Source organism: Centroberyx gerrardi, chromosome 3 (assembly GCF_048128805.1).
Source record: "Centroberyx gerrardi isolate f3 chromosome 3, fCenGer3.hap1.cur.20231027, whole genome shotgun sequence".
NCBI classification, from domain to species: domain Eukaryota; kingdom Metazoa; phylum Chordata; class Actinopteri; order Beryciformes; family Berycidae; genus Centroberyx; species Centroberyx gerrardi.
In genome coordinates this window covers 8,815,356-8,838,588 of record NC_135999.1, presented here as the reverse complement: position 1 = coordinate 8,838,588, position 23,233 = coordinate 8,815,356, and the positions used below count along the sequence as shown (strand labels likewise).

At 45.0% G+C, this 23,233-nt stretch overlaps 2 protein-coding genes across 2 annotated transcripts; one reads left to right on the top strand and one right to left on the bottom strand.

Moving 5' to 3' along the window:
* The first annotated feature begins 511 nt into the window (after positions 1-511).
* On the top strand, positions 512-9,805 carry adamtsl7 (ADAMTS-like 7). The gene is made up of 12 exons (XM_078282711.1): positions 512-835; positions 2,441-2,545; positions 3,418-3,547; positions 3,633-3,815; positions 4,729-4,917; positions 5,315-5,444; positions 6,237-6,459; positions 6,778-6,951; positions 7,110-7,283; positions 7,494-7,673; positions 8,436-8,580; positions 9,280-9,805. Exons 1-12 carry the CDS (start codon positions 512-514, stop codon positions 9,432-9,434), a joined length of 2,112 nt encoding a protein of 703 aa, XP_078138837.1. The 3' UTR covers positions 9,435-9,805.
* Positions 9,806-10,663: 858 nt separating this feature from the next.
* ptpn9b (protein tyrosine phosphatase non-receptor type 9b) lies at positions 10,664-22,432 on the bottom strand. Its single transcript, XM_071923255.2, has 13 exons — positions 22,394-22,432; positions 20,437-20,580; positions 18,924-19,013; positions 18,405-18,529; positions 17,964-18,069; positions 17,700-17,810; positions 16,611-17,542; positions 16,326-16,422; positions 15,476-15,545; positions 15,220-15,298; positions 14,916-15,066; positions 13,749-13,956; positions 10,664-13,490 (listed from the first exon to the last, which is right to left on the bottom strand). The coding sequence occupies exons 1-13, from the start codon at positions 22,424-22,426 to the stop codon at positions 13,267-13,269; spliced, it is 2,370 nt and encodes a 789-aa protein (XP_071779356.1). The 5' UTR covers positions 22,427-22,432; the 3' UTR covers positions 10,664-13,266.
* Between the last annotated feature and the right edge of the window lie 801 nt (positions 22,433-23,233).

Sequence of the window (23,233 nt, the reverse complement as noted above, 5' to 3'; positions counted from 1 at the left end):
GTGTGAGGGTTTGCCAGCTAGTTTCATGTATACTAGATCCAGTACTGAATCATAGATCACATACTCAAAGTCTGTAGCTAAATGACTACAGTGTAGTTGAGGGTGTCACTGGAGCAAAAGGTACAAAACATGATAATCACATTATGTTTATAAAACATTATAAACATTTATGTGCTTGTGTGTGTGTGTGTGTGTGTGTGTGCTGTTGTGCGACTTCCACCCAGTCTCAGGGCTTCACAGTATGTGTGCATAATCAGACATGGCAGCTATTAAGCTGTCACAGTGGAAAAACAGACGTTCCAGTCCTACAACGCTCCTCTTGGACAGAATTCCCAGTATTCCCAAACAGACTTGCGGAGGCTCCCAGAATGCCTGTGTCATTGCTGTGTGACTCTCAGGGATTCACTGCAGGGGACCGGCGTCTTAGACTTGGCTGTGTGCCAGGGAGAGAGGGGGGACAAGTATGTGTGTATGGTATGTGTGTTTAGTGTGTGTGTGTGAGCGCGCTAGCATGCGGCTTGTGTTGGAGGACTTCAGTGCCTTCCTGCGCTGTGAATCAGCAGCATTGTGTCTGGGGTTCAGGGGGCGCAGATCCAAACACGCACCCGGAGACAGACACACGGAGGGGACAGACAGGCGAGCAGACAGGCAGAGAAAGGCTGCGCTGGCGTCGGCTCCCTTCACGGCCTTAGGAAGCTTCACGGAGCTTCACAGGATCACAGGCCGCTCGTCTCGCGCACATGCTGCTTTCGCGCTTCCATTCGCCGTGTATGGCAGCCGTCGTTCCTGCGACCTCATCGCACTTTATCCGCACACATGTGACCCCTGTATCTGTGTACAACACGCACACACACACACACACACAGAAAGAGAGATTCTTAGAGAAGTCATGAAATTCTCAGTCCCAGCAATTTCACACCAGTAAAGCTGCAAACAGCTGCACAGTCGACCAACGAACAAATATTTGGTTAGATTTGCAAAGAAGTGTTTCTGTGACCCCATTACACTCCATACACATAATAGGTAGGGGAGAAATACACCGTTTGTGCTTCATCACTCCATCAGTATCTTCACTGCACTGCACATCAAGACGGGAAAGTCACAATCTACAGTGGAAATAGTTTTTGAGATTTACACCTCTCATCTCTCCTCACTCCCCCAACAAGAAACAGTGGAAAGTTATAGAGCCAGCTATGCTACATTGTGTGTTTATGGGGCTAAAACAGACCTCTGCCCAGAACTAAAACATTCAGGCAGGGGAATATATTGCATCCATGTGTGTTTAAACTTCTCCAAATCATTTCTGTCCATACAAATATTACCATTACCTCTCTAGATGAAGCCTGGGGAGCGTGTTTAGTGTGGGGGTTTGACTCCTGGCCAGTGGACTTACAGTCACTTCTGAATCAATCTGATTGTTCCCCAATATGATATGGTGGTAAACTGAGCCATTATGAAATGGGCATCCTTTGGACGTGAATCACTGGCCACGGTCCAGACGCATGTGTTGACATGCTATCAAAGAGAGAGAGAGGGAGGGAGAGAGAGAGAGAGAGAGAGAGAGAGAGAGAGAGAGAGAGAAAGAAAAGGATGTTTGAGGACATTCATTGGCAATGAGAGAATATGAGAGAAAGAGCATTAGTATGGAGAAGAAAGGAGGGGAGTGGAGAGAAAGAGAATATACCCCTCTGTGATGTGACATTACATCTTTTTATTCCTCCATCTTTGTTTCTCCGGCAACTCATTCTTATTGTGGCATTTTGAGGCATTTTTCCTAATTTCACATCTCATTTATACATTGCTTATTTCATCTGCATCACTCTGTATCACAATATTCACGCCCTCCTTCATTTCTCCATCAGGAATGAAATGATAAAGGAATCAAAAACTAAAGTGACAGAGGACTTGTGAAATGAAATAAAGAGCGAGAAGAGAGTTGGACAAGCCAGAGAAAGATCAAGAGGGATGTGTGTGTCCAAAGCTCCACCATCATGCGTTCAGATTCAGGCAGAGCGATATTGGTTTTGGATGAGCTTTAGGATACACTACAGGAGGCTGTCCTCATGCCACACATAGACACAGACAGAGAGGCACACACACACACACACACACACACACATCATGAGCTGCCACAACATTCACACTGAGGTGTGAAACGGGTGTGCCCTTCGCTTTGGGACAATTTTTAAAAATGTGTCTCCAATTCTCAGACACTTTCTCCCAGCATGTGTCCTCCTGACATCCCTCCCAAACATTCCCTCTTTTCCTCCCACCCCTCCATCCAACCCCACCTCACACAAACACACACTCCCCATCAGGCATGCACACACACATACACACACACACACATCCCCTCCTCTGTCAGTGTGTGTGTAGAGCGTCCTCCTCCCTCAGTCTCTACATGGCTGGGTTGTGGCAGCAGCTCTGCTCTCTGTGGCAGGGTCCAGCTCTAGCGCTCCTGCAGCTCACCCTGCCTCTCTGTCTGCTCTACCCGCCCTCGGGTGCTCTTCCCTGGGATACCGAGGCCAGACCACCCCTTCTGGAGGTAAGACATCCACATCATCATAAAACAAAAGAAAAGTACAGACTTCTAATGTAACTTTTTATATTTAGCCACATGCAAATGTCTTGTAGATTAGCAGCATGTACAAATGTTCAGAGTTATGTTAATGTATCATATAACTGATGTGCTGTGGTAGTTTCAGTGTGCTATAAAATATCATAGTAATATATTAATGATTGGCTGACAGTTGTTGGTTTTGCATAAAAGACATGCTTTGCTGAGTTAAACCCTCATCTCTTGATTAATGAAAGAAATCTCTGTACTTAACATAGCACTTAACTTAAGCTTTATTGATTTGTTTTGCTCCTAAGTGAATGAAGGCAGAGTGTAGTGAAACCCGTTTGTCATAATCTGGCAAGGGGGCATTACTGCACACCACAGGCCACCGGCTTGTTTTAGATTAGCTCTGTCTTTCTCGCTCAAGCTAACTAATCGCTAACAGATCACATGGAGCTATATCAAATTGTCAATAAAGCATCAAAGGAGACAAACCAGAGCAGCCCATTAAGAAGACGAGACATGAAAAGAACAGAAGAGGTGAACTCATTTGCAAAATGGAGATCTGTGAAGAGGAGGAGCGGAGGAGGGAGACCAGAGAGGTCCTCAACTCAAACCAACTGTTGGACCGCTCTGACTGAGCTGTGGGCTTTCCAGAAAAGAGAGAAGTGAGACAGTTGGAGAAGAGGATGTAATCCAGCAGAATTTATGATTACACTGTTGAAACAGACGACTGTGATGGTGAAATCATGGTACTGACTGAGTGAAGAGAGTGTGCGTATGTACGTGTCGGTGCAGATATAGTATGTACCTGTGGCTTTGAGTGCACATAAATGTGTATATGTGTGTGTTGGCAGGGTTATGAGGTGGTGAAGGGGAATTTCTCTCAGCTTTTCCTCAGCGTGGGCTACCATAAGATAGCAGAGATCCCCGCAGGAGCTCGCAACATCACTATACAGGAGACCATAAAGAGCAGAAACTACCTGGGTACACACACACACACACACAAATACATTCTGAGCAGTCATACATTTGCAGCAGTTTGATGGATGGACATGGGATTTCCCTCTAGCTCTACGGACCCAAAGTGGCGTCTCCATCGTCAATGGCAACTGGGTGATTGACAGGCCGGGGATCTTCTCTGCTGTGGGAACACAGCTGACGTACCGACGACCCAATGAAATCCGCTCTCGTAGTGGAGAGTCTATCACTGCACCCGGGCCGCTAACGGAGGACCTGCATGTTTACGTGAGATGCAAACTGACAGGCATACACACACACACACACACACACACACACACACCCATGCATCCTTTCCTTGTCTCTTGTTCAAACACACAAATGCATACACAAACTTATAATTATGTATTTCTGCTCTCTCTCTCTCTCTCTCTCTCTCCATCTCTCTCTCTCTCTCTCTCTCTCTCTCTTTCTCTCTCTCTCCTACAGTTGATCTACCAGCAGCCAGGTCCCAGTGTGCACTATGAGTACAGCATGTCTTCACAAAACACACACCCGAGTCCTGAGCCAGATACACCCTCTGATATACTGTCCCTGGGTCAGTGCACACACAAAGAAACACACACACACATAGACACACACACACACACTTAAAATGGTATGAAAGAGTGACCCAGCCGACCACAGTGTCATTTTTTTCATACTAAATATCCTGCTCTGCCCCTAGGGAGCATAACACATAACAGATGACTCTCTCTCCCTGTATGTGCATGTGCGTGCGTGCGTGTGTGTGTGCGTGTGTGTGTGTGTGTGTGTGTTCAGTTCAGATCTCAGTGTAGGGTCATAGTAACCCAATACATATCCCTCTTAAAAAATGTCCTTTTGAAAATTTGATTATGATTGAGATATCATTCGATACAAGCAGGTCAGCCAAGCATTGTTCTGGCAGCGCTCTTAACCACACACTGAGACAATAATCTGTCACTTGGGCCGGATTTCATTTCATTACCTAATATTTAACCTTCATTAGAAAAATTGCTTGATTTGTGTCTATCGAAGCGGATAAATCATGATATAAAGTTGAGAGATCTCATGAACAAACTCAAAAACCAAAACAAAATGCGTACGCTTTCGTTCCATCCCTCTCTTTTTTAAACCTGCCTCTCTCCTTTTTGCCCCGCCCCCCCAAACCTCGCACCTCTTCCTAGTTGAGACAGTAGGTCCAGCACACACAGGTGAGGATCTGCACCATGGTGACATCACTAACAATGACATCATCAGGGAGAAGCCCCACCCCAACCAGGTTCCCTCTGACCCCGAGGTGACCTCTGACCCCCGGCCCGCCTACAGCTGGGCCCAGACTGGACACGCAGAGTGCAGCGCCACCTGCGGCTCTGGTGAGGAAACACACATAAACAATAAGGACGCAGTATGACAATATCACAGACTGACAGACACACACACACACACACAAATGCACTAGCTGTTACACACAGAGCAGAGCTTACTGGCAATCAAAAAAAAACAAAACACAGACAGGTAAGTAGATGGGAATATTGATGTTAGATACACCGTGACAATACTGTAAAGTTCAGTAATAAATACTACATCTAATATTTGGACCTCCTACTAGAACTATAGATTAGTATGACACAAAATACAATTTAGTTTCTGTCAAAATGGTTATGGTACACATACAGTCATACATGCAGACAACTACACTCACATGCTCACTGATGTCTTCTTCCTGTGTGTGTGTGTGTGTGTGTGTGTGTGTGTGTGTGTGCTTGCCAGGTAGGCACCAGGTGCTCTGGGGGTGCGTGGAGACGGATTCCCTGACCACTGTTCCTGTTGACCTCTGCAACCCTGCCCTCCAACCCACAAACCAGGAAGAGGACTGCAACACCCAGCCCTGCCCTGCAGAGTGAGCCACACACACACACACACACACACACACACACACACACACATAAAAAGTCCCACATCAATTATTTAACACATACTCACACGAATAAGATAAGAAAAGCCTGTCGTCACACGTGTATCTGAACACACACACATGCACTTACACTGTATTAGTTCCACATGGAACTGTGACTCGCAGGGTGAAGCGTTCATCACTCACACACATTCCAGCAATAAGTTAGTCACCAGTCACAGTCAATCACACTGACACACTTTGGTGTGGGTTTGGTTTTCATGTCTCGTGGTAAATGCCGCAGCGTGGAGCTTACCGTCGCCAAGATGTGATGCGGTGTCAGAGCATTTATGTTTGGTTGTGAGTCTGTCAGATATTTGGCCCGCAGTGTGATTGATACAATGATCGCTGTTAGTCTGAAATGTCTCTATGTCCCTGTGGGGAATGGCTCTAGGTGGAATGTGTCAGTAACAGACAGAGATGATTGCAAAACTGAAACTTCAGTAGTAACAGAAGAAGCAGAAACATCTGCAACTACTACAGCACAAATGGGTCGCTTTCACTTGTTCCATTTTACACCCCATTTGATGTAAACTAAATGCTTAATAATGGCCCTTTCACACGGGTTAGTCGACCACACACACAACAACACAGCTGAAGATCAGGACTGACAGCTTAAACTCTGCTTGGTGTGAAAGTTCATTGCTTCATGTAAACACATCTGCAACGCGATGATGAGCTGTGATATTATCATTATCACCTCTGACCTTCTCGCTGCCGTCTGTGATTGGCTGACAGCTGGGACCTGGGGGAGTGGTCAGAATGCAGCAGGAGGTGTGGGCCGGGCACCCAGCACCGCCAGGTCATCTGCCGCCAGGTCACCCGCATCCACGGCAACGGGACGGAGACAGTGGTTACCGTGGCGCAGGAGCTGTGCGGGCCGTCTGATAGGCCAGTAACCAAGTCCTCCTGTCAGCTGAAGATTTGTAGCCAGTGGCAGATACGCTCTGAGTGGAGCCCGGTGAGGAAACACACACACACACACATACACACACACACACCCTAGTATTAGTAGTGTACTGCCCAACTAAGACTAATAGACCTGCACTTTGAGTGTGTATTATTCCCTGTTCACAGACTATTTTTCACAATGTCCATACCATATTATTTTATCAATTAGATTTTTCACACACACACACACACACACACACACACACACACACACACACACACACACACACACACTTTTATTGTCACCCAATACCATGGTATAAACATCTCTCTCTCTCTCTCTCTCTCTCTCTCTCTCTCTCTCTCTCCCTCCCTCCCTCGCCCCCAGTGTTCGGTGCCATGTGGGGTGGGGCAGCGCAGCAGGGAGGTGGTGTGTGTGAGCGACCAGGGGGACGTGGAGGAGGACGAGGAGTGTAACATGGGCCTGAAGCCAGACACACTGCAGAACTGTGACATGGGAGCCTGTGCGCGCAGCTGGTTCACCTCCCTCTGGAGCCAACGGGTACGACCGAAACTGTGTGTGTGTGTGTGTGTGTGTGTGTGTGTAGGAGGAGGATGCAACACAAGAGAAAACAAAGTGAAATCTTGCTGAACTCTTAGAATGCAATGCCATTGATTATGTGTGTGTGTGTGTGTGTGTGTGTGTGTGACATTCCTCAGTGTTCCACAGAGTGTGGTAAAGGCAATCGAACCCGGACGGCAATGTGCCTGATGGATCATGTGACCGATCTCCCATTGGACAGCTGCGAAGGGGAACGCCCACCTGAAATGACATCATGTGACTCAGGACCGTGCCAAAAACGCCTGGAGTGGTATACAGGACCTTGGGGACAGGTAATTAACACACACACACACACACACACACACACACACACACACACACACACACACATACATACAAACATACATACAAACATACATACACCCATTACCTGCACAGACATGCACAGATGCACAAGTATGCACACACCCCATGAAAACAGTGTCCATTTGAAACAACACCTCACATCTGTCTGCGTGTGTGTGTGTGTGTGTGTAACAAAGTGTTCTGCAGAGTGTGGGAATGGCACGCAGACCCGGAGCGTGGCTTGTCTTCTCCAGGACGACGGTCACATGGAGGTTGCGGACCAGTCAAAATGTTCCCACCTGCCTCAGCCAATCACGTCTCAGCCCTGCCAGCTGAAGCTGTGTGGCGTCCAGTGGTACGTCACAGACTGGAGCGCAGTAAGTGACACAAACTCTGTCTCTCTCTCTCATACTAACAGTATCACCACAGACCTTCTAAGTAGATGGCAGTAGAGTACAGTACAGTGCATACCTCTGTCAACACTATGCAGTTGTCAATATATGCCAGTTCCAAGTCGGATTTTCACCAAAAGTTAATACTTTCTTCCATGCCACATTACCAACTTGTATCTGAAATGGGACATCTTCCATGCCCCATTACCAAACTAAGTTCCATGCAAATCCATTCAGAACGTTTGGAGTTATCCTGCTAACAGACAGACAGACAGACAGACAGACAGACAGACAGACAGACAGATAGACAGACAGACAGACAGACAGACAGACAGACAGACAGACAGACAGACGGAACGGGACGAAAACATAGTCCTCATCCAACTCCGTTGGCAGAGGTAATAACCCATTCTCCTGCTCTCTGACACTTAAAGAAGCCACAGGCATTAACATCAAATGCATCACTTGTTATTCACAGGAGCATTTTACTCATCTTGACTGTAATGGACTAGGGGCATAGAGAGGATGGCCTCCTGGTTTGGCAAACCAGTGCAAACCACAGTCCATTGTGTATTTTCATGTAACATTTATGGCATTATGCTAGTATTTTAGGTGAAGTTTGGAAGTGTGCGATGCAGTGTGGGACGACCCGTGGGGACTAAGCGGCATCCAAAGAAGACTTTTTTGTGCAGCCGGTCCTCAGATCACATCATGTACACACTATCCTGACTCTCTCTGTCCCTTCAGTGTTCACGCTCCTGCAGCGGCGGCTACCGCGTGCGTGAGGTGCGTTGCCTTACCGACAACATTGTCCCAAGTGACCACTGTGACCCCAGTTTGACCCCGGAGAGTCGAGAGGAATGCAACACTCAGCCCTGCGTAGCCGAGATCGGTAAGTCCACCAAGCTGTGTTGTGTTGCTGTTACTGACCACTTGAACTTGAGCTTTGGACTTGATCACCTTAAGGTGGCACTTTATTGATCCCTGTAGGGAAATTAGGTATTAGACAATAGGTACACATCTTTTCAGCATTACCCTATGTTTGCACCAGATTATCTGGTTGGTTAACAATATAGGCCTACATGTAGATTTAGGTGAGTGTCGCTGCCTGGGAGCGGGGATGTTGCTTGTTACACTGTTAAAATGTTTGTATTTTAACACGCTCTGTTAAAATACAACAGCTTTGACATCCAATTTTGCTTGTTCATTTTTGGTATAGTTAAACACAAACATATTTCAGAAACCATCAGTATGTCAACGACATTTATTTTATTTAAATGACTGAAATCCAAAACTCACCAAGTCACCATTATTTTAATATGAAAATTTGTTCTAGCATGGATAACATAATAACTTAAACTGGTTACTTGGACTCGAGTACTGAGGACTTTAGACTCGACTCAGACATATCTTTGGTGACTTGGACTCGGACTTGAGCACTGAGGACCATGTTACCAGTCTACCGCTGGCTCCAAGCGGTGGAGTGTAGTGAATTAAACTGAATCAAAGAATGAAATTTGCTTCTGCTTCCCCCACTCCTCTCATCTCGATCTCCCCCTCCCCTACCCTCCCTCCTCCTCCTCCTCCTCAGACCCATCATGCAGGGACCAGTACCACAACTGTATGGTGGTGGTGCAAGCCCGGCTCTGCATTTACCCTTACTACAGAACCGCCTGCTGCGCCTCCTGCTCCCGTGCGACGAAAACCTACCCCAACACAATCCATAAGAACCACATCCGCAGGTGATGCTGCCGCGGCGAGGGCCAATCCGCTTCGGCCTGAGCAACACAGTTCTGTGTGGAGCTGTGAGCAGAAATGATGCCTAGCTCTGCGTTTGCAAACTAAGCACCTCAGCATAGCATAGGAGCTGCGGTCCTCCATCGAGCCTTTCTTCAGTATTCAAAGTCACTCAGTCAGCGACAGGTTAACCCATCGGCTCCCTTCTTCTGTTTGTGAACGCGGCCCCTAGACTCACCACAGCCTGAATGACTGACTGCTGTTTAAATGAGATGCAATTTCATCCGATTACAAACTGGATGAAGAATGGTCTGGGAGATCATTGTCTCAACACATCCACTTTTGAATTTATTCTACCAACTGTGTATAGGTCGAGTGAGTTTTTTCCATCCTCAGTGTAACTTTCATTTCTTAAATCTGGACTGCTCGCATTTGGTGATGTACTTAAATATTTATTCTAAATAAAGGCACATGGCTACTGGGGCTCAGTTGTTTTTGTTGTTGGTATGTATTACAGTGGTTTTGTGAAAAGCTTTGTGTAAAAGCCAGCGCAAAGAAAATCACTGTGGTAGAGGTTTAAATTTGTTTTAGACCTTGATGTGAACAATCAGCTTCCAACATTAGTAGCCTCTGTAGTCCCAGTTGGTTTTTATTCCCAATTTTCAATACTAATTGCCAACAGGCAAAATTACTTCTTGAAACATTTGACACTGATCACCGGAGAATTATCTGCAAACCATCAATTTGGTCTGCTAGAAATTATTTTTTTTAGACAATTTTCAAAATGTAAGAAAATGCCATCACAACAGACAGTGAGGGTATAAGAACTGAAAAGTTAAATACTGCTTTAACAATGACATCAAATGGTTAATGGCCTATTTATCTCCCAAAAACCAACATGTGTGCTGCTGGGGAATCAGGGTGGAGACTGTTTCAATTGGCAGGAATTTGATGTGACTCCTACTCTGTCTTGTAAAGTGGTGACTTGCTTAGATGGATTGTTTGAAAATGTTGAAACTGTTGATGAGGCACTTAAGAAAATCAACATAAAATGATGCAAATTTCCCACAAGCACTGCTCCGTGGAATCTCCAGTCATCCAATCATGAGTCAGTAGAAAATGCAGTTTGCCGGGAATTTCATAATTTCCATCAATCCATAAACATTTAAAGGTTAATTCTGCACATTTCATCTATGCATCCATCCATCCAAGAAGAGATCACAGCAGTTCTCTGTTCATTCAAGATAGTAATACCATTGCTTTAATGGGACAGCCAGGCTGACAGCATGTAAAAGGCCATTATTCAATCACGAGAACTTAAAGCACAAAAAGAAACATTAAAAGAACACCGATGACAAATGCACATAGCATTCTCTGCTGTTCATAAAACAACTTAAAAGTAGCATGGGGACCAAGACTCTTGTACATACACGCGCTCTCTCCCATCCTCTAGCTATACACAATCTTTAACAAGGTTCACGAGGTGCTGAAGAGTCTGTCCGTGTCCGTGGATGCAAGGCTGCATTGGTAGGTCCATGCTAGTAGGCTGTTGAGGATGTGTGTGGTAGGAAGGAACAGTTTTTAGGGGTGAGCCTGGGCCTTTGGCATTTAGGGATGCAGGGTCCACATTCGCCATCATCCATATCTGACTTGACTACATCACTTGGACACCATCACCCCAAAAACATTCAAGGCTCTCTCTCTCCGTGCTGACACTTTTTTTTGTTTTTAAAATCATTCACTCTCAAACCCCTTCTATATATTTTTTACTCTTAGACACCAAGCTGGGTTTTTGTGAACAGAGATGGCAGCCATAAGTCTTTTTTGCTTCTTTTTTTTTTTTCTCTTTTGATAGCTGTTTTCGCTTTGTCCTTGGCATTGGGTTCCAGACAGCAAGACGGGTTATTATTACCGAAGAGTTTTGCAATAGACTCTCTAAAAACATAATCATTACCTTTTTTTCCATTGTCCTGGAATTGAACAATCACTGTTTATACAAGTCGGTTCTGAAAATACAATGGCAAGTGACATTTTTCCCCACCAAATCTCATCGTGAACGACAAAAAATATATTTCACTCCCCATCTGATTTGTTCAGCTTATCAAATGAAATAACTGGTTTGTTTTCTTTTAAGCATCGTACCAACATTCACTGATTTCAATATTGTTGAAGTTTTACAAAGACATAAATATAGTAGGATATACAATACAGTAAAAAATACAAAATAAAGTTGATATAGTTTTTTTTTTTTAAATGATAAATCACCAGAGGCAAACCCAGAAAACGGATCTTTGACACTAGGCAAAAACACTAGTAGAATTACCCCCTGAGGTCAAATGATAAAAGGATAGCCATGTCTCAAACCATACCTTAGTCCCCAGATAGTTCACTACTTTCAAGTCATTCAAAAGCAGTGTACTACATACAGGCCTACAGGCAAAATATGGGTGTCCTGGGTGAGACGCAGTCAATGTGTATTATGCGAGTGCGCTAGTTTGGGTGTAATTGCTATATTATCCGGACTGCAAGACATCACACTAAGGAAAACTTGAAGGCACAAATATCTGAGGCAGCATATGCCCCAAGAATCAAACAACGCAACAGTTGTGGTGTCAAGGGAGTAAAATTAAAAAAAGAGAAAGAAAAAAAAAGAGAAAGAAAAACAGAGTTTACACAGTTTCAGGTAAGGTTTAGGTCTGAGAACGACGAGGCAGTGAATCAAGTTAAGGCCAATTTACACAAGATCGTCCAATCAGAACGCTCCAACAGTTAAGATGATGTTAGACCTGACCAATCACACAGGTTTGCTATACGATATCAGAGTTTTTAATATCATAACTCTTCTCCATTTTGTCATAGTCTGGCCCGCTACATAGATATTTCTTCTCAAGGTTAAGTCAATTATATTAAACAAGGCTTTTTTTTGCTCTTCTTTCAGAGGTTGTTATTATGCACAATAATGTATAAATGTATGTTACAAGAATATACATGGGCTTCAGTCTATAATATCTCAGTAAGGAGTACATCCAAGCATTCAGGGTGAGGACTTTGGCTTTTGAAAGGTTAGTCTACATATGCACAAATATGAAACACACATAGAAAACGCACCATAGAAAAAAAGCACAAGTACATGGAAAATAAAAGGAAAACCAGAAATGGACTAAATGGCTCACACACTGATCTAATGTCACTTACGATCATTTGCTCACGCACAACCATTTCCTCACAAATAAAAAAAAAAAAAAAAAAAGAGGTTTTCAAGTTTCACCTTTTCACACCCCTCACATGTTATCTGTGTGTACTTGACCAATCACAGACTGTTATTCAGGGTAGAGAAAAGGAACAAGAAATACAAAGAGAGGAACAAAGATTGGGTGTTGGAGGGTTTCAAAGGGTAAAGTTCAAGTTTGTCATTCCTCATGTGCAAGTCAATATAAAAATGCTACAACTCGTACGACGCTCTTGTCAACAAGACAGGTTCAGGGCAGGCCAAGTCCCCTGTAGAGTTTGCTAAATAAAAAGGGGGCTTGGAAATTGGCAGGACAGCTTGCTCAATCGATCAGTGACGCAATGCACAATCTCCACTCCCTATATTTTTTCTCCCACTCGCCACCACTCCCTCTGTCCATCTATCCGTTCAAGCGAAGGAAGAGCAACTATGGAAGTCTGCATCACTACATCAAGGGCCAAAAACAAGATCTCCATCCTTTGTCTCTTCCCTCTGGCCCCGAGAAGAGTCATCCCTCTCCCCCGCTCCGCACGCCGTTACTCACTCTTCTGTTCCTATGACTTCCACTTTGGTTGGCTATCCCATCCAGCTCTCCATCCCTCCACGCCTCGCTCACTCGCTGTCAGTCTCTAGGTCTGAGTCAGACCACTGCACTGGGCTCAGTTTCCCGTGGCGCTGGGCATACTCGATGACTGCCGTGTAGCAGAAGTAGTACTGGTCCCAGGTCTGGATGCTGAAAGCCCTCTGCGTACGCATCCGCCGCACTGTCTGACGCACGTCCACCGTGCCAATGTCCTCCAGACGGGACAGGCAGATGTCCAGTGTACAGAACGTGCCTACCCAAGAGGGGGGAGGAAGGGATGGAGGGAGAGGGAGAAATAGAAGGATGGAGAAGGAGGGAAGTGTCAGACAATTGCTTTCAAATCCAAATGACCAGTTCATTTTACTCCAAATCAACCACAATAAAAAAAAAATCTGCAACACAGGCGCAACAATATGTACAGGAAAACCTAAAATTGTGTGCAACATACTATAATCAAAGCAATATCACAGTAGAATACTTTGTGTGTGTGTGTGTGTGTGTGTGTGTTTACCTGTGCGGCCGATGCCGGCACTGCAATGCACAACCACAGGGGGGCCCCCTGGAGGCCCCGTCCAACTGGGGCCCAGGCTCCGGACCGCCGCCTCCTGCCTCTGAAGCACATGCTCACGGAAATCCAACATGGCTGATGCACTCTTGGGCACACCGAAGTCTGGCCAGCTGACATAGAGGTAGTGGCACACCTCCCGCGTCTCGCCAGTCTGAGACAAAGGTTGTATAACATTAAGGCCCTGACACACCAAACCGACTTCAAAGAACCAGCGGCGACGAAGGCCGACTGTTGCGTCGCCTCACGTCGCCTGCGTCTGGTCCAAAAAGTTGCACTTGAACACACCGCAAAGACTACACCCGACGGCCAACTAGCACGTACGTTCTGCGCCTGCGTGAGGGGAAATAACTCTCCATACCTTATGTCTGATAAGAAGTTGCAAATGGCACTGGCGTTGTCAGCCCTTGGTCTTTTGGTTGTGGAAGAAGAAAGGAAGAGGCGGAGGCGAAAAATAAGGAGAAACCGCACTAAATGGGTGAAATCATGAATAACGTTACTCCAGCGACAGGCTCAAGGGGCTTTCCCGAACCTGTGTCGAGAGCTGGAGATAAATGAAACCTCCGATTTTAAAAATTTCGCTCGGCTCTTTCCTGTTCAGTTCCACATGTTGAAGGAATTTATCAGTCCAATCATCCAGAGGCAAAACACGAACTACCAATCAGAGTGATCTCTCTCACCGACGGCTCCGACGCCGATTCAACATGCTCAATCGGCCGAAAAGACGCCGACAGGGTCCGACTAGTGCCGACGGTGCGGGACACACCGCAAAAACTAGGGACACCGACGCTTACCGACGGCCCGACATTGCCCGACGGCCGACCGTCGGCCTGGTGTGTCAGGGCCTTTAGACTCATCCCTTTGAACTGAAAGAGGAGAGAGGAGGTCCAATTGGATGGGACCCCTTTGGGAGCTCAATGGCTTCCCTTATGTCCTACCTGTAAAAAGACATTCCCCACAATCTAGAGTCCTGAATATCATGTAGCTTAAATGTAAACTTTACAAGAAGCTTAAACCATCAAAGCCACTTTTAAGGCCATTTTAGCTTCTCAAATTCCCAAACCGAACCAGATTTTTTTGTAAGTTCTCTTGCAGTCCATGGCTGTGCCTCACCTGTGTGTTGTAGAGCTCAAGATGGGAGAGTTTGAAATCCTGGAACACCTGGATGTGTGTGTTCCTGACCAAGAAGTATCCGTGCTGCTCAGTCCTGCCGTCCTCAAGAGGCCAGTACTGACCACACTTGACACGCCCGCGCTCCACCACCCTGGGACACACACACAGAATTAGATAAACCCTTCACCTCGTCAGCATCCCACTACGCATGTGACATTATTCAATCCACCACCTGTGTTCATCATACACCCTTTGTACCTCCCAACACACTTGCCCAGATATCAAGACAGTGAACAAGTCTCACCTGGTGGTCATGACAATGATCAGCACCATCTGTTCCCACACCATGCGCCAGAAGTCACCAAAGGTCTTTGGCAGAGGACCTGAGGAGCACAAATTGCCAGTCAAACCACAGTAACACCCGACTGTGCCCTAGCCAGGCCCAGGGGAGAATAGAGTAGGGTGGGAGTAGGGAACGTAGTGCATATAAATCACAGGAACAGTTCTACAAAGAAAAAAAGAGTAGGCCTGTAGTTTGTCAACAGCAGGCAGCTGCTCACCCTGAGTAGCGATGTAGGTATTGCTCCTCTTGTACCCGTCCATGAAACTGGCATTGATGTAATCTGATGTCTGTAGAACACACAGCACAAGAGGGGTGAGACTGCTTAGTGTGAGGATCTACCGCCCTCTGTAGGAGTATTTGGTTCAGTACTAGTGAAGGGGAAGAACAACATGGATTATCCATATTAATATCAGTTATCTTCCCTTCCCAATCTTTACATAAGAATCTTATTATATATTTAAGAATCTGCACTTTATAAAGATTCAATCCATCTTCAGTTTCTTCAGCTGATGAGATGCATTTGGCTAACAGTCAGCCCTTTTGTCCAATCTAAAAACCACGCCAACTTTTTCTTTTGTCCACTTTAACCTTGGACACAAAAGTCGATGTATTTTAAATTATACTATCAAGCATTCCACTTCCCATCTATCAAACATGTAAGGACAGACAGGTAAAGGACACTGAGCAGAAACGACCCAAATGTCTTCACATCTCAAAATAACTGATGATGCAACATCAATTTCCCACATTTATATCCATAGCTTCAGGCAATCATATCAGTGCCAACAACTAATTTCTACACACAACGTATTACAACAAAGATATAATAAAAAAACAACCCAATAAATTCTTCATATGAGACAGCAGGATAGACAGCGGCCTCATCAAAAACATAACTGATATTGGCAACACTGTCACACACTTCAGCTGCAAACATTTATCAAATCATCTTAGATCTACACATATTAGTTTTAGGGATGGGTTGGTGATGATATATTTATGTGTGAAGTGGATGCAGGGATCACTGAAACATGAGAAGGACTGAAGTTTGATGAGTTAATTCCTACCTCATCCTCGTCATCACAGAGCTGGCAGAGTCGCACTCGCGATTGGTCCAGACAGAGGACATCACTGTACCTGTTCTTTATCTGATTGGACAGCTTCCTGTAAAGGCAGCGTTGAATACAGTTTGAGGTAAGATGAAAGAAGTAAATTGCAAGCTCATGTGTTTATCAGTCACATAATTTTCCTTCACCTGGATTCATAAACTGAAGAGAAAGGAATGCAACAACAGAGAGAGACAGAAGCAGACAGAAAAAAGGAGGCGGCAGATAGCTCCTCTTATCTCTTACTTGGAGTAGTCAAAGGTGCCTGCTGGCGGCTCCTTGCGGATCTCCTCGTACTCCTGGTAGATCCCCTTCTTCTTCTTCCTCTTCACGTGCTCCACCAGCTCCTGCACTGTCATGCCTCCCCGCTCTGGCATGTGAACGGACACCTCCATGCAGGGGTCCTCATCCTCAGGACCCCACGACGAGGACAGGGGCGGGCACTGGGAGGACGGCTGGTGGGGAGGGCGTGGCAAAGACTTCTGGGGCAACGGGGGCACACCTTCCTCTTCTTCACCCTCCTCCACCTCCTCCTCCTCCTCCTCCACCTCCTCCTCATCTACATCCTCATTCTGAGATCTGTGGCCAGAGTCTGTTGCCTTGCCAACCGGCGTATCCGCATCACCTTTCTGGTGAAGGGGGGTGTCAGGGGGGGTGTCTGACTGGGGAGGGGGCTGGCGGCCGCGGCCATTCATGTTAGAGTTGGGGCTGGTGCCACTAACAGCCACGTTAGCCCCGCTCACCGCTGAGCCGTTCCAGTGTTGGTGGTTCCCCTGCGGCCTGTTAGCAGCAGAATGTGGGCTCTGCTGGTACTGGCCTTGGCCTCGAGTCCTGCCCTCCACCCCACCGCAGTGGTTGTGTGGGTTAGCATTGCTATCATCGTAGCAGTTAGAGTTAGCCGTGGCTAACTCGGAACCTAACTGTGTATTTATATGGGTGTGGGATAGTGTAGCGCCCGCGCTAGTGTTGCTGCACTCCAGGCTGTAGGAGCGCAGCAGGCTTCCCACGCAGTCGTGTGTGTCGTGCACTTGTGTATCACCCGGGGCGGGGTTTGTGTCTATGTTAACACAAGACTGGATCCAGGCCACATGGCTATACTGGCATGTACCACCCAGGTGCTCAGGGAGGGAGGAGACTGGGATGTGATTGGCCAACTCATGGGCTTTCACTGTGCACACCTGGCAACAAGACGAGACACATTTAAAATATTATAAAGCTAACTCACATCTTATATATAACCCATCCTTAATACCTACATTTAAGACAACACAAGTGGAAAACAATTGGAAATCATGTGTGAATGTCAATCACAGATGAACACAGAGACATACGTACCCTTTCTCTCAGCTTCTCGCGGACAAAGAGGCGGAGAACAGCGAAAGGGGCTCGAAACCAAAGAGGTGATGACACAATGAAGACACATTTTAGACGAGCCGGGAATGCCCCCTAGGAAGTACAAACATCACAGGGCAAAAATGATGAAAAAGCTCTTCTTTAAATGACAGACAATTCTGACAGAAAAGTCACGAGAAAGTGGAAAACTCCAGGGAAGAGGACAGATAAGAGAAAAAAACAAAAGAGGAGATTCTTCAGTTTTACCTTGAGCAAGTTGAGGATCTTGACACAGAGCTCATAGTCAAAGTTTCCATAGCTGGAGTTGGTCATGTCATAGATAAATATGAGGCCGTCTCTCTGAGTTTGCACACTGGGGAGATAAACAGAACAAGATATGTTAATCACAAAGAATAAGGCGATACTCCATACAGAGGGTTCATCAACGATTTTCATCCTGGTAATTTTCTCAAAAGTCTCATCTTGGAACCAATTCGGCCCACAATGTATTTGGGATCCTGACCCATTGTTCAAGAATCCAGGTACTATACTAATGAAGAGTAAAAAGGAAAGTTAAAAAATGTAGGTAGTAGAAAAAAGAATGAAATGGAAGAAGAAAAGAAACGTGGGGTGAGTGAACAACAAATAGGAAAAGGACAGAAAGGAGAGAAATGTGATGCGCAGAATGTGCAGAAAAGGGTGCATCACCTCTCTATGGCTTTGTCCAGCTGATAGATGATGGCCTGTAGCACAGCTTTGTGAGTAGTGACGTCTGGTCGGTGGAGACGAGCAGTGAAGAGTGCTAGAGCAGCACCCTTTGCATCACGGCCAGGCTGGAAGGCACATGATTGGGCCATTATACACACCAGTGCAAATTCCTTGTGCTTCCATGCTATGTGATTGGTGAATTAAGGCTGCACTGATTTCTCATTATGAACATACACAACAAACTTCCAGACCATCCACATACAGAAGTCAAGAATATAAACAAAGTCAAAACTAAAACTCCATTTATTGTGTCTCCACTGTCTCACACTCACAAAGAGTAACACACATACATGCGCGCGCACACACACACATTATAGACACAAGTCCTCTAAAATGAATTGCTTGTGTGCCGTTTGTGTCTATCAAGGGGTATAAATGTTAAGGGACAAATTCAAATTACTTTGTGTAACATGACTCACAAAATGCAATTATAACCCTGTATTGTATTTCAGCACTCACCAGGACTGTGAATTTGCCGCTCAACAGCTCAGAGCGTAGCGGCTCCTCGTCAGGGTTGATGTTAAAGATGCCCTCTTTGATTCTTGTGTTCTGATTGGATACATGATAGCAGAGACAGGAGAGAAGTGATTAGCCTATGGCTAAACCAGCATTAGCATAATCTAGGCATTGAGTGCCCTCCAAAATAACTGGCACCCTTAATAAAGATGAATCAAAAAAGCAGTAAAAAATAAAAATCACAAACGAGTTATATTCTATCCTCCAAAAACTGGGAAAATGTTGTTTTACTCCAAAGTTTTGAACAGTTTACCTCTAATATGAATTTGATGTTGCACCCAAAGGCAAGTGAATTCCTCCTAAGGTTCTTGATTATTGTAAAACTGATCAGTCCAGTCCTCAGTTACGATTAGTTGAGTCATGTTCGAAGCTGATGTAAAATACCCAATAGACGCATAATTGTGTGCGTTTGAATAACAATTAATACTGATCAAAAATAACACTTTCATTGAACATTTGTGTTTGTTTTCCAAGGTGTGTTACCATCATTTTATAAAAGCTAGGCTGTGCTCAGCTTCGTGTTGAGCCTCTGAGCTGTTCAATAATCACTGTAAAGCACAGACTCTCATAGCTTATTGCTTAAATAAACTTTGAATAAAAGAGTTTTAAGTATTGAAGATTACAATCATGACAATTATTGCATATTCCTGTGAAATGCTCTAACCAGCCATGACTACTGTTTACATTTGAAAGTGTCTGAATGAGTTCAGGTATATGTCAGGTCTAGCTGTTATTTACACTGATATAATGCATACTACACATTGACTAAATAATGGAGTGACATTGAATCTGGACAGAGTAAGCTACCCTAAAGCCATAAGTGCACAACCACCACAAATCAAGATATTTTGATGATAAGCCTTCTCTTAGCTATGTTTCTCCCAATTGCAAAAGACAATCTCATTGTAAAGTATTCATCACTATATGCAAAGTGGAAGCAGATTAATACGTTTTGGATTTTTTCCCTCAAAGGCTCAAAATGTTACACAATGTAAGTATATAAGCAATTACATTTCAATTTAAAGCAATAGTGGAGAGTAATAGGAAAGGTGGGAGAGAGAGATGGGATGAACATGCAAAATGGGCATGAGCTGGATTCAACATCACAACATAGTGGGTATATGTGTGCACCTTAGTCCACTGAATGCAAAAACATCAGGAATAAATACAATTTCTGAGCACAGATTATAAGATAGCTGTGTTCATCTTCTAGGCCTACAGGCTTTTATTCTCATCTTCACCACGGGTGCCAAAATACCAGCCTTTGTTTTAGGTGAGAAAAAAGTGGGAGCAAGATGTGTATGGGAGATTACATGGTATGAATTGTATGGTATTAGGTAAAAACACACACACACACATACATAGAAAACCCCTGAAACATTCTCTTGATAAAGGACAGAAAAGTACATGGTTGGCTCAGAGTGCTGTCACTAATCGCAGCGTAGCAGCGCTGTACCTTGTATGCTTGGAAGAGGTCGATGGCTCTGGAGACGTCAAACTTGCGGGCCATGAGGAACTTGACAGCTGTAGGCTGGGAGACAAGACCAGCACTGTGGGGCTGTTCTCTGCTCCGCACCTCACTCAGGAACTCCTCCACTGCCTGGAAGAGATGAGAAAGAGACGGGAGAGGGAAGAGAAGAGGAGGAGAATAAGCAGAGGAAGAGAAAAGGGGAAAATATACATCGATAGGTGGGAGTTAAAGAGAGCAGAGCAACAGGAGACAGGGACAGAGAGATGATGGGGAGGACGATTGACATAACTGGGTGGGAACACACACGCAAAACTGTCAACTCCAACTCTGTAGTTCCCTCTCTGCAAAGGTTACAATATGAGATATGGATGTTAGCAGGCTGTCCTTCTACTAGATGCATTAGATCAGGGCGCCCATACACCAAGCGGTAAAATTAAACCAAGTGGCATGTGCCGATCCTCCTAACATGTAACCAGCACAAGGAAGTCAACAAACTAACTGATCAGCCATATGCAAAACCTATGACTCTACTCTCTGATAGATAAGGACAAAGAAGAAGAGAGGGGATATGAAGTGAAAATTATCTAACCCCAAAAAACGTATGGAGTCATTATCATATCAGCATAATGGTGACACCCCCAAATTAGGCACAACGCTCAGACCTGTACAATATGCACACCTCTGACTGCTGCACGACCTATGCTATCAGTCGGGACTAATCTGCATACTATATTTTGACAGGAGACACAGTCAAGTTAAGTGTTCACACTCCAGTTAAAGAAACCCAAACTCGAGTGATAACATTTAATTACTTTACTACTTCATAAACAATTTGGTGAAAGATTGGTGCATTTTATCAGTAATTGACTGACTGGCAGCTTGAGTATAGTTGCTGGCCTTCATGATGGTCAGGTAACAAGTTTTTTAATATCAAACAAAACCCAGTACACAAGACTGTAGAAGTCAGTTACTGGAGCTAGGAAAGTGATGTTAGCAATCGAGAAACAAAACAGCAAAATGGGGGGATGTTACTCTAGTCCAAGCCCCGTCATGTAGCTAACTGGCCAGTTAACTGTGTTAATGCCTGATGGCAATGACTAAGGCAAGGATAAAATGAAGCTGTCATCGGAAGCTCTGCATGACATTTGATGTTTGCTATCAGTGTCAGGCCCATCCCCTTTACTGTAGAGTGATGGCAACAACAATGCTAGGAACTACGAGACCAGTTCTGTGAATTCTCGGCCGTAAATTTGATAGGCAGGACATTGCTAGCTAGCTCATAACACTCGCGTTATACCATGAGACCCATGCCATTAACATTCCATCTTATGTCATGGTTCACAATCACAAAAAATCATCAAAGCGATCCGAGGTTGGACATTATTAAACTTCAAAATTAGTCCAACATAATTGTAACAGTAACAAGATAGCTGCCGAGCTAAGTCGCTGCAAGCCAACAATAGCTATCTAGCATTAGCGAGTAGCTAGGGTACATGTGGTAGCTAGCTAGCTAGCATTAGCGTTAAAGGTACTAGCCACATTGAGTTAGCTAACGCTAGGCAACCAGGTAACGCTAAGTTAACGTTAGTTAACGCTGGCAAACTGAGTCTCTGCCTTCTGTCCGTGTAGGTTAACTAGGCTGTAAGTAATCGAGACACACAGCCAGTAAAGTCCCTAAAGATCCTGCCTAACATTCCAGCAAACGCCATCATGCTAAAAGCCAGCTAACATACACGCTAACTGCTGTCAGTCACACAGGAATCGGTCGACACGGGAGGGTGCGAACGGGCCAGGGCTGTTTACTGGGCTACATCGTTCCAGAGAACAACAACAGTACCGAAATTATATAACAAAAATGTATTGACAAGAGATGCAAAGGATATGACAACTGTACACATTAAACATGTCACGGAGATGAGAGAAAATCCGTCGAGAGCCTTACCAGCTCCTCCTGAGTTGTCAGGGCTTCCGCCATCTTGAAGCCTCCGCAACGTCGCAACGGGCGCGCCCACTAGCCGCTCGCTCACGCCCTACACCCAAGTGGCAGAGACAGAGGTCCGTCCCACTGGGCGCAAGAAACAGTTTACCATTCATTTTACCAAAGACGGTTCATAAGGCAGGTTCCATGCTCATAATCTGACTGTAACAACTCGACTACCACAGGGCATTTTTTGTTTTGTCATACATTAATTTGTGTGATGCTTAGTTAAGTCTGAGGCAGAAATAAGCCAAAGGTGCCTCATATAGAACCTCCTTGGTGCCTCACCAAAGATGCCTTCAAGTTTTTGCTCCAAACGCTTCGTGTTTCGTGGAAACACTGCGACACTTTCAGTTAACTAACCAGTTAACGAATTGTTTACTAACTGCTGCAGCACCTGGGTTACTTGAGACAGTGGAGTAGCGGGTAATGATTGAAATCCACATTGATGTAGAAAAAGACCCTTATAATAATAATGGTAATCACAATAATAATGATAATGATAATAATAATAAGTCTTTTATAACTCTTCAACGATATTGAGTGGTTTTATAGGAACCTTCGTATTTTAGCATCTGTTCCATCGGATCGGACTGTTTTTGTGAAACACCGGGGCGGGCCTGGCGGAGCGGTCTTTTTGATTTCAGACGTTCTGCTCAACAAGAAGTTGTTTACGTTTAGGTACCAAAATATTTCCACTACGGCGGCGCTTCTTTTCGCTTAGCGTTATCTGTTTTCTTACTCTTAATAAACATTGCCTATAGTTTTATAAACACGCGTTAACGGTCAAACTGTCATGTTAGT

Bases quoted from the DNA above. Each gene is read 5' to 3' on its own strand.
- ptpn9b (XM_071923255.2), bottom strand. From the start codon at position 22,426: ATGGCGGAAGCCCTGACAACTCAGGAGGAGCTG. The intron at 20,581-22,393 runs GTAAGGCTCTCG...CATCTCTTCCAG, and splicing joins TGACAACTCAGGAGGAGCTG to GCAGTGGAGGAGTTCCTGAG. The intron at 13,957-14,915 runs GTGAGGCACAGC...CCTTTGTCTCAG, and splicing joins TTGAGCTCTACAACACACAG to ACTGGCGAGACGCGGGAGGT.
- adamtsl7 (XM_078282711.1), top strand. From the start codon at position 512: ATGCGGCTTGTGTTGGAGGACTTCAGTGCCTTCCTGCGCTGTGAATCA. The intron at 2,546-3,417 runs GTAAGACATCCA...GTGTGTTGGCAG, and splicing joins CCAGACCACCCCTTCTGGAG to GGTTATGAGGTGGTGAAGGG. The intron at 7,284-7,493 runs GTAATTAACACA...TGTGTAACAAAG, and splicing joins ATACAGGACCTTGGGGACAG to TGTTCTGCAGAGTGTGGGAA.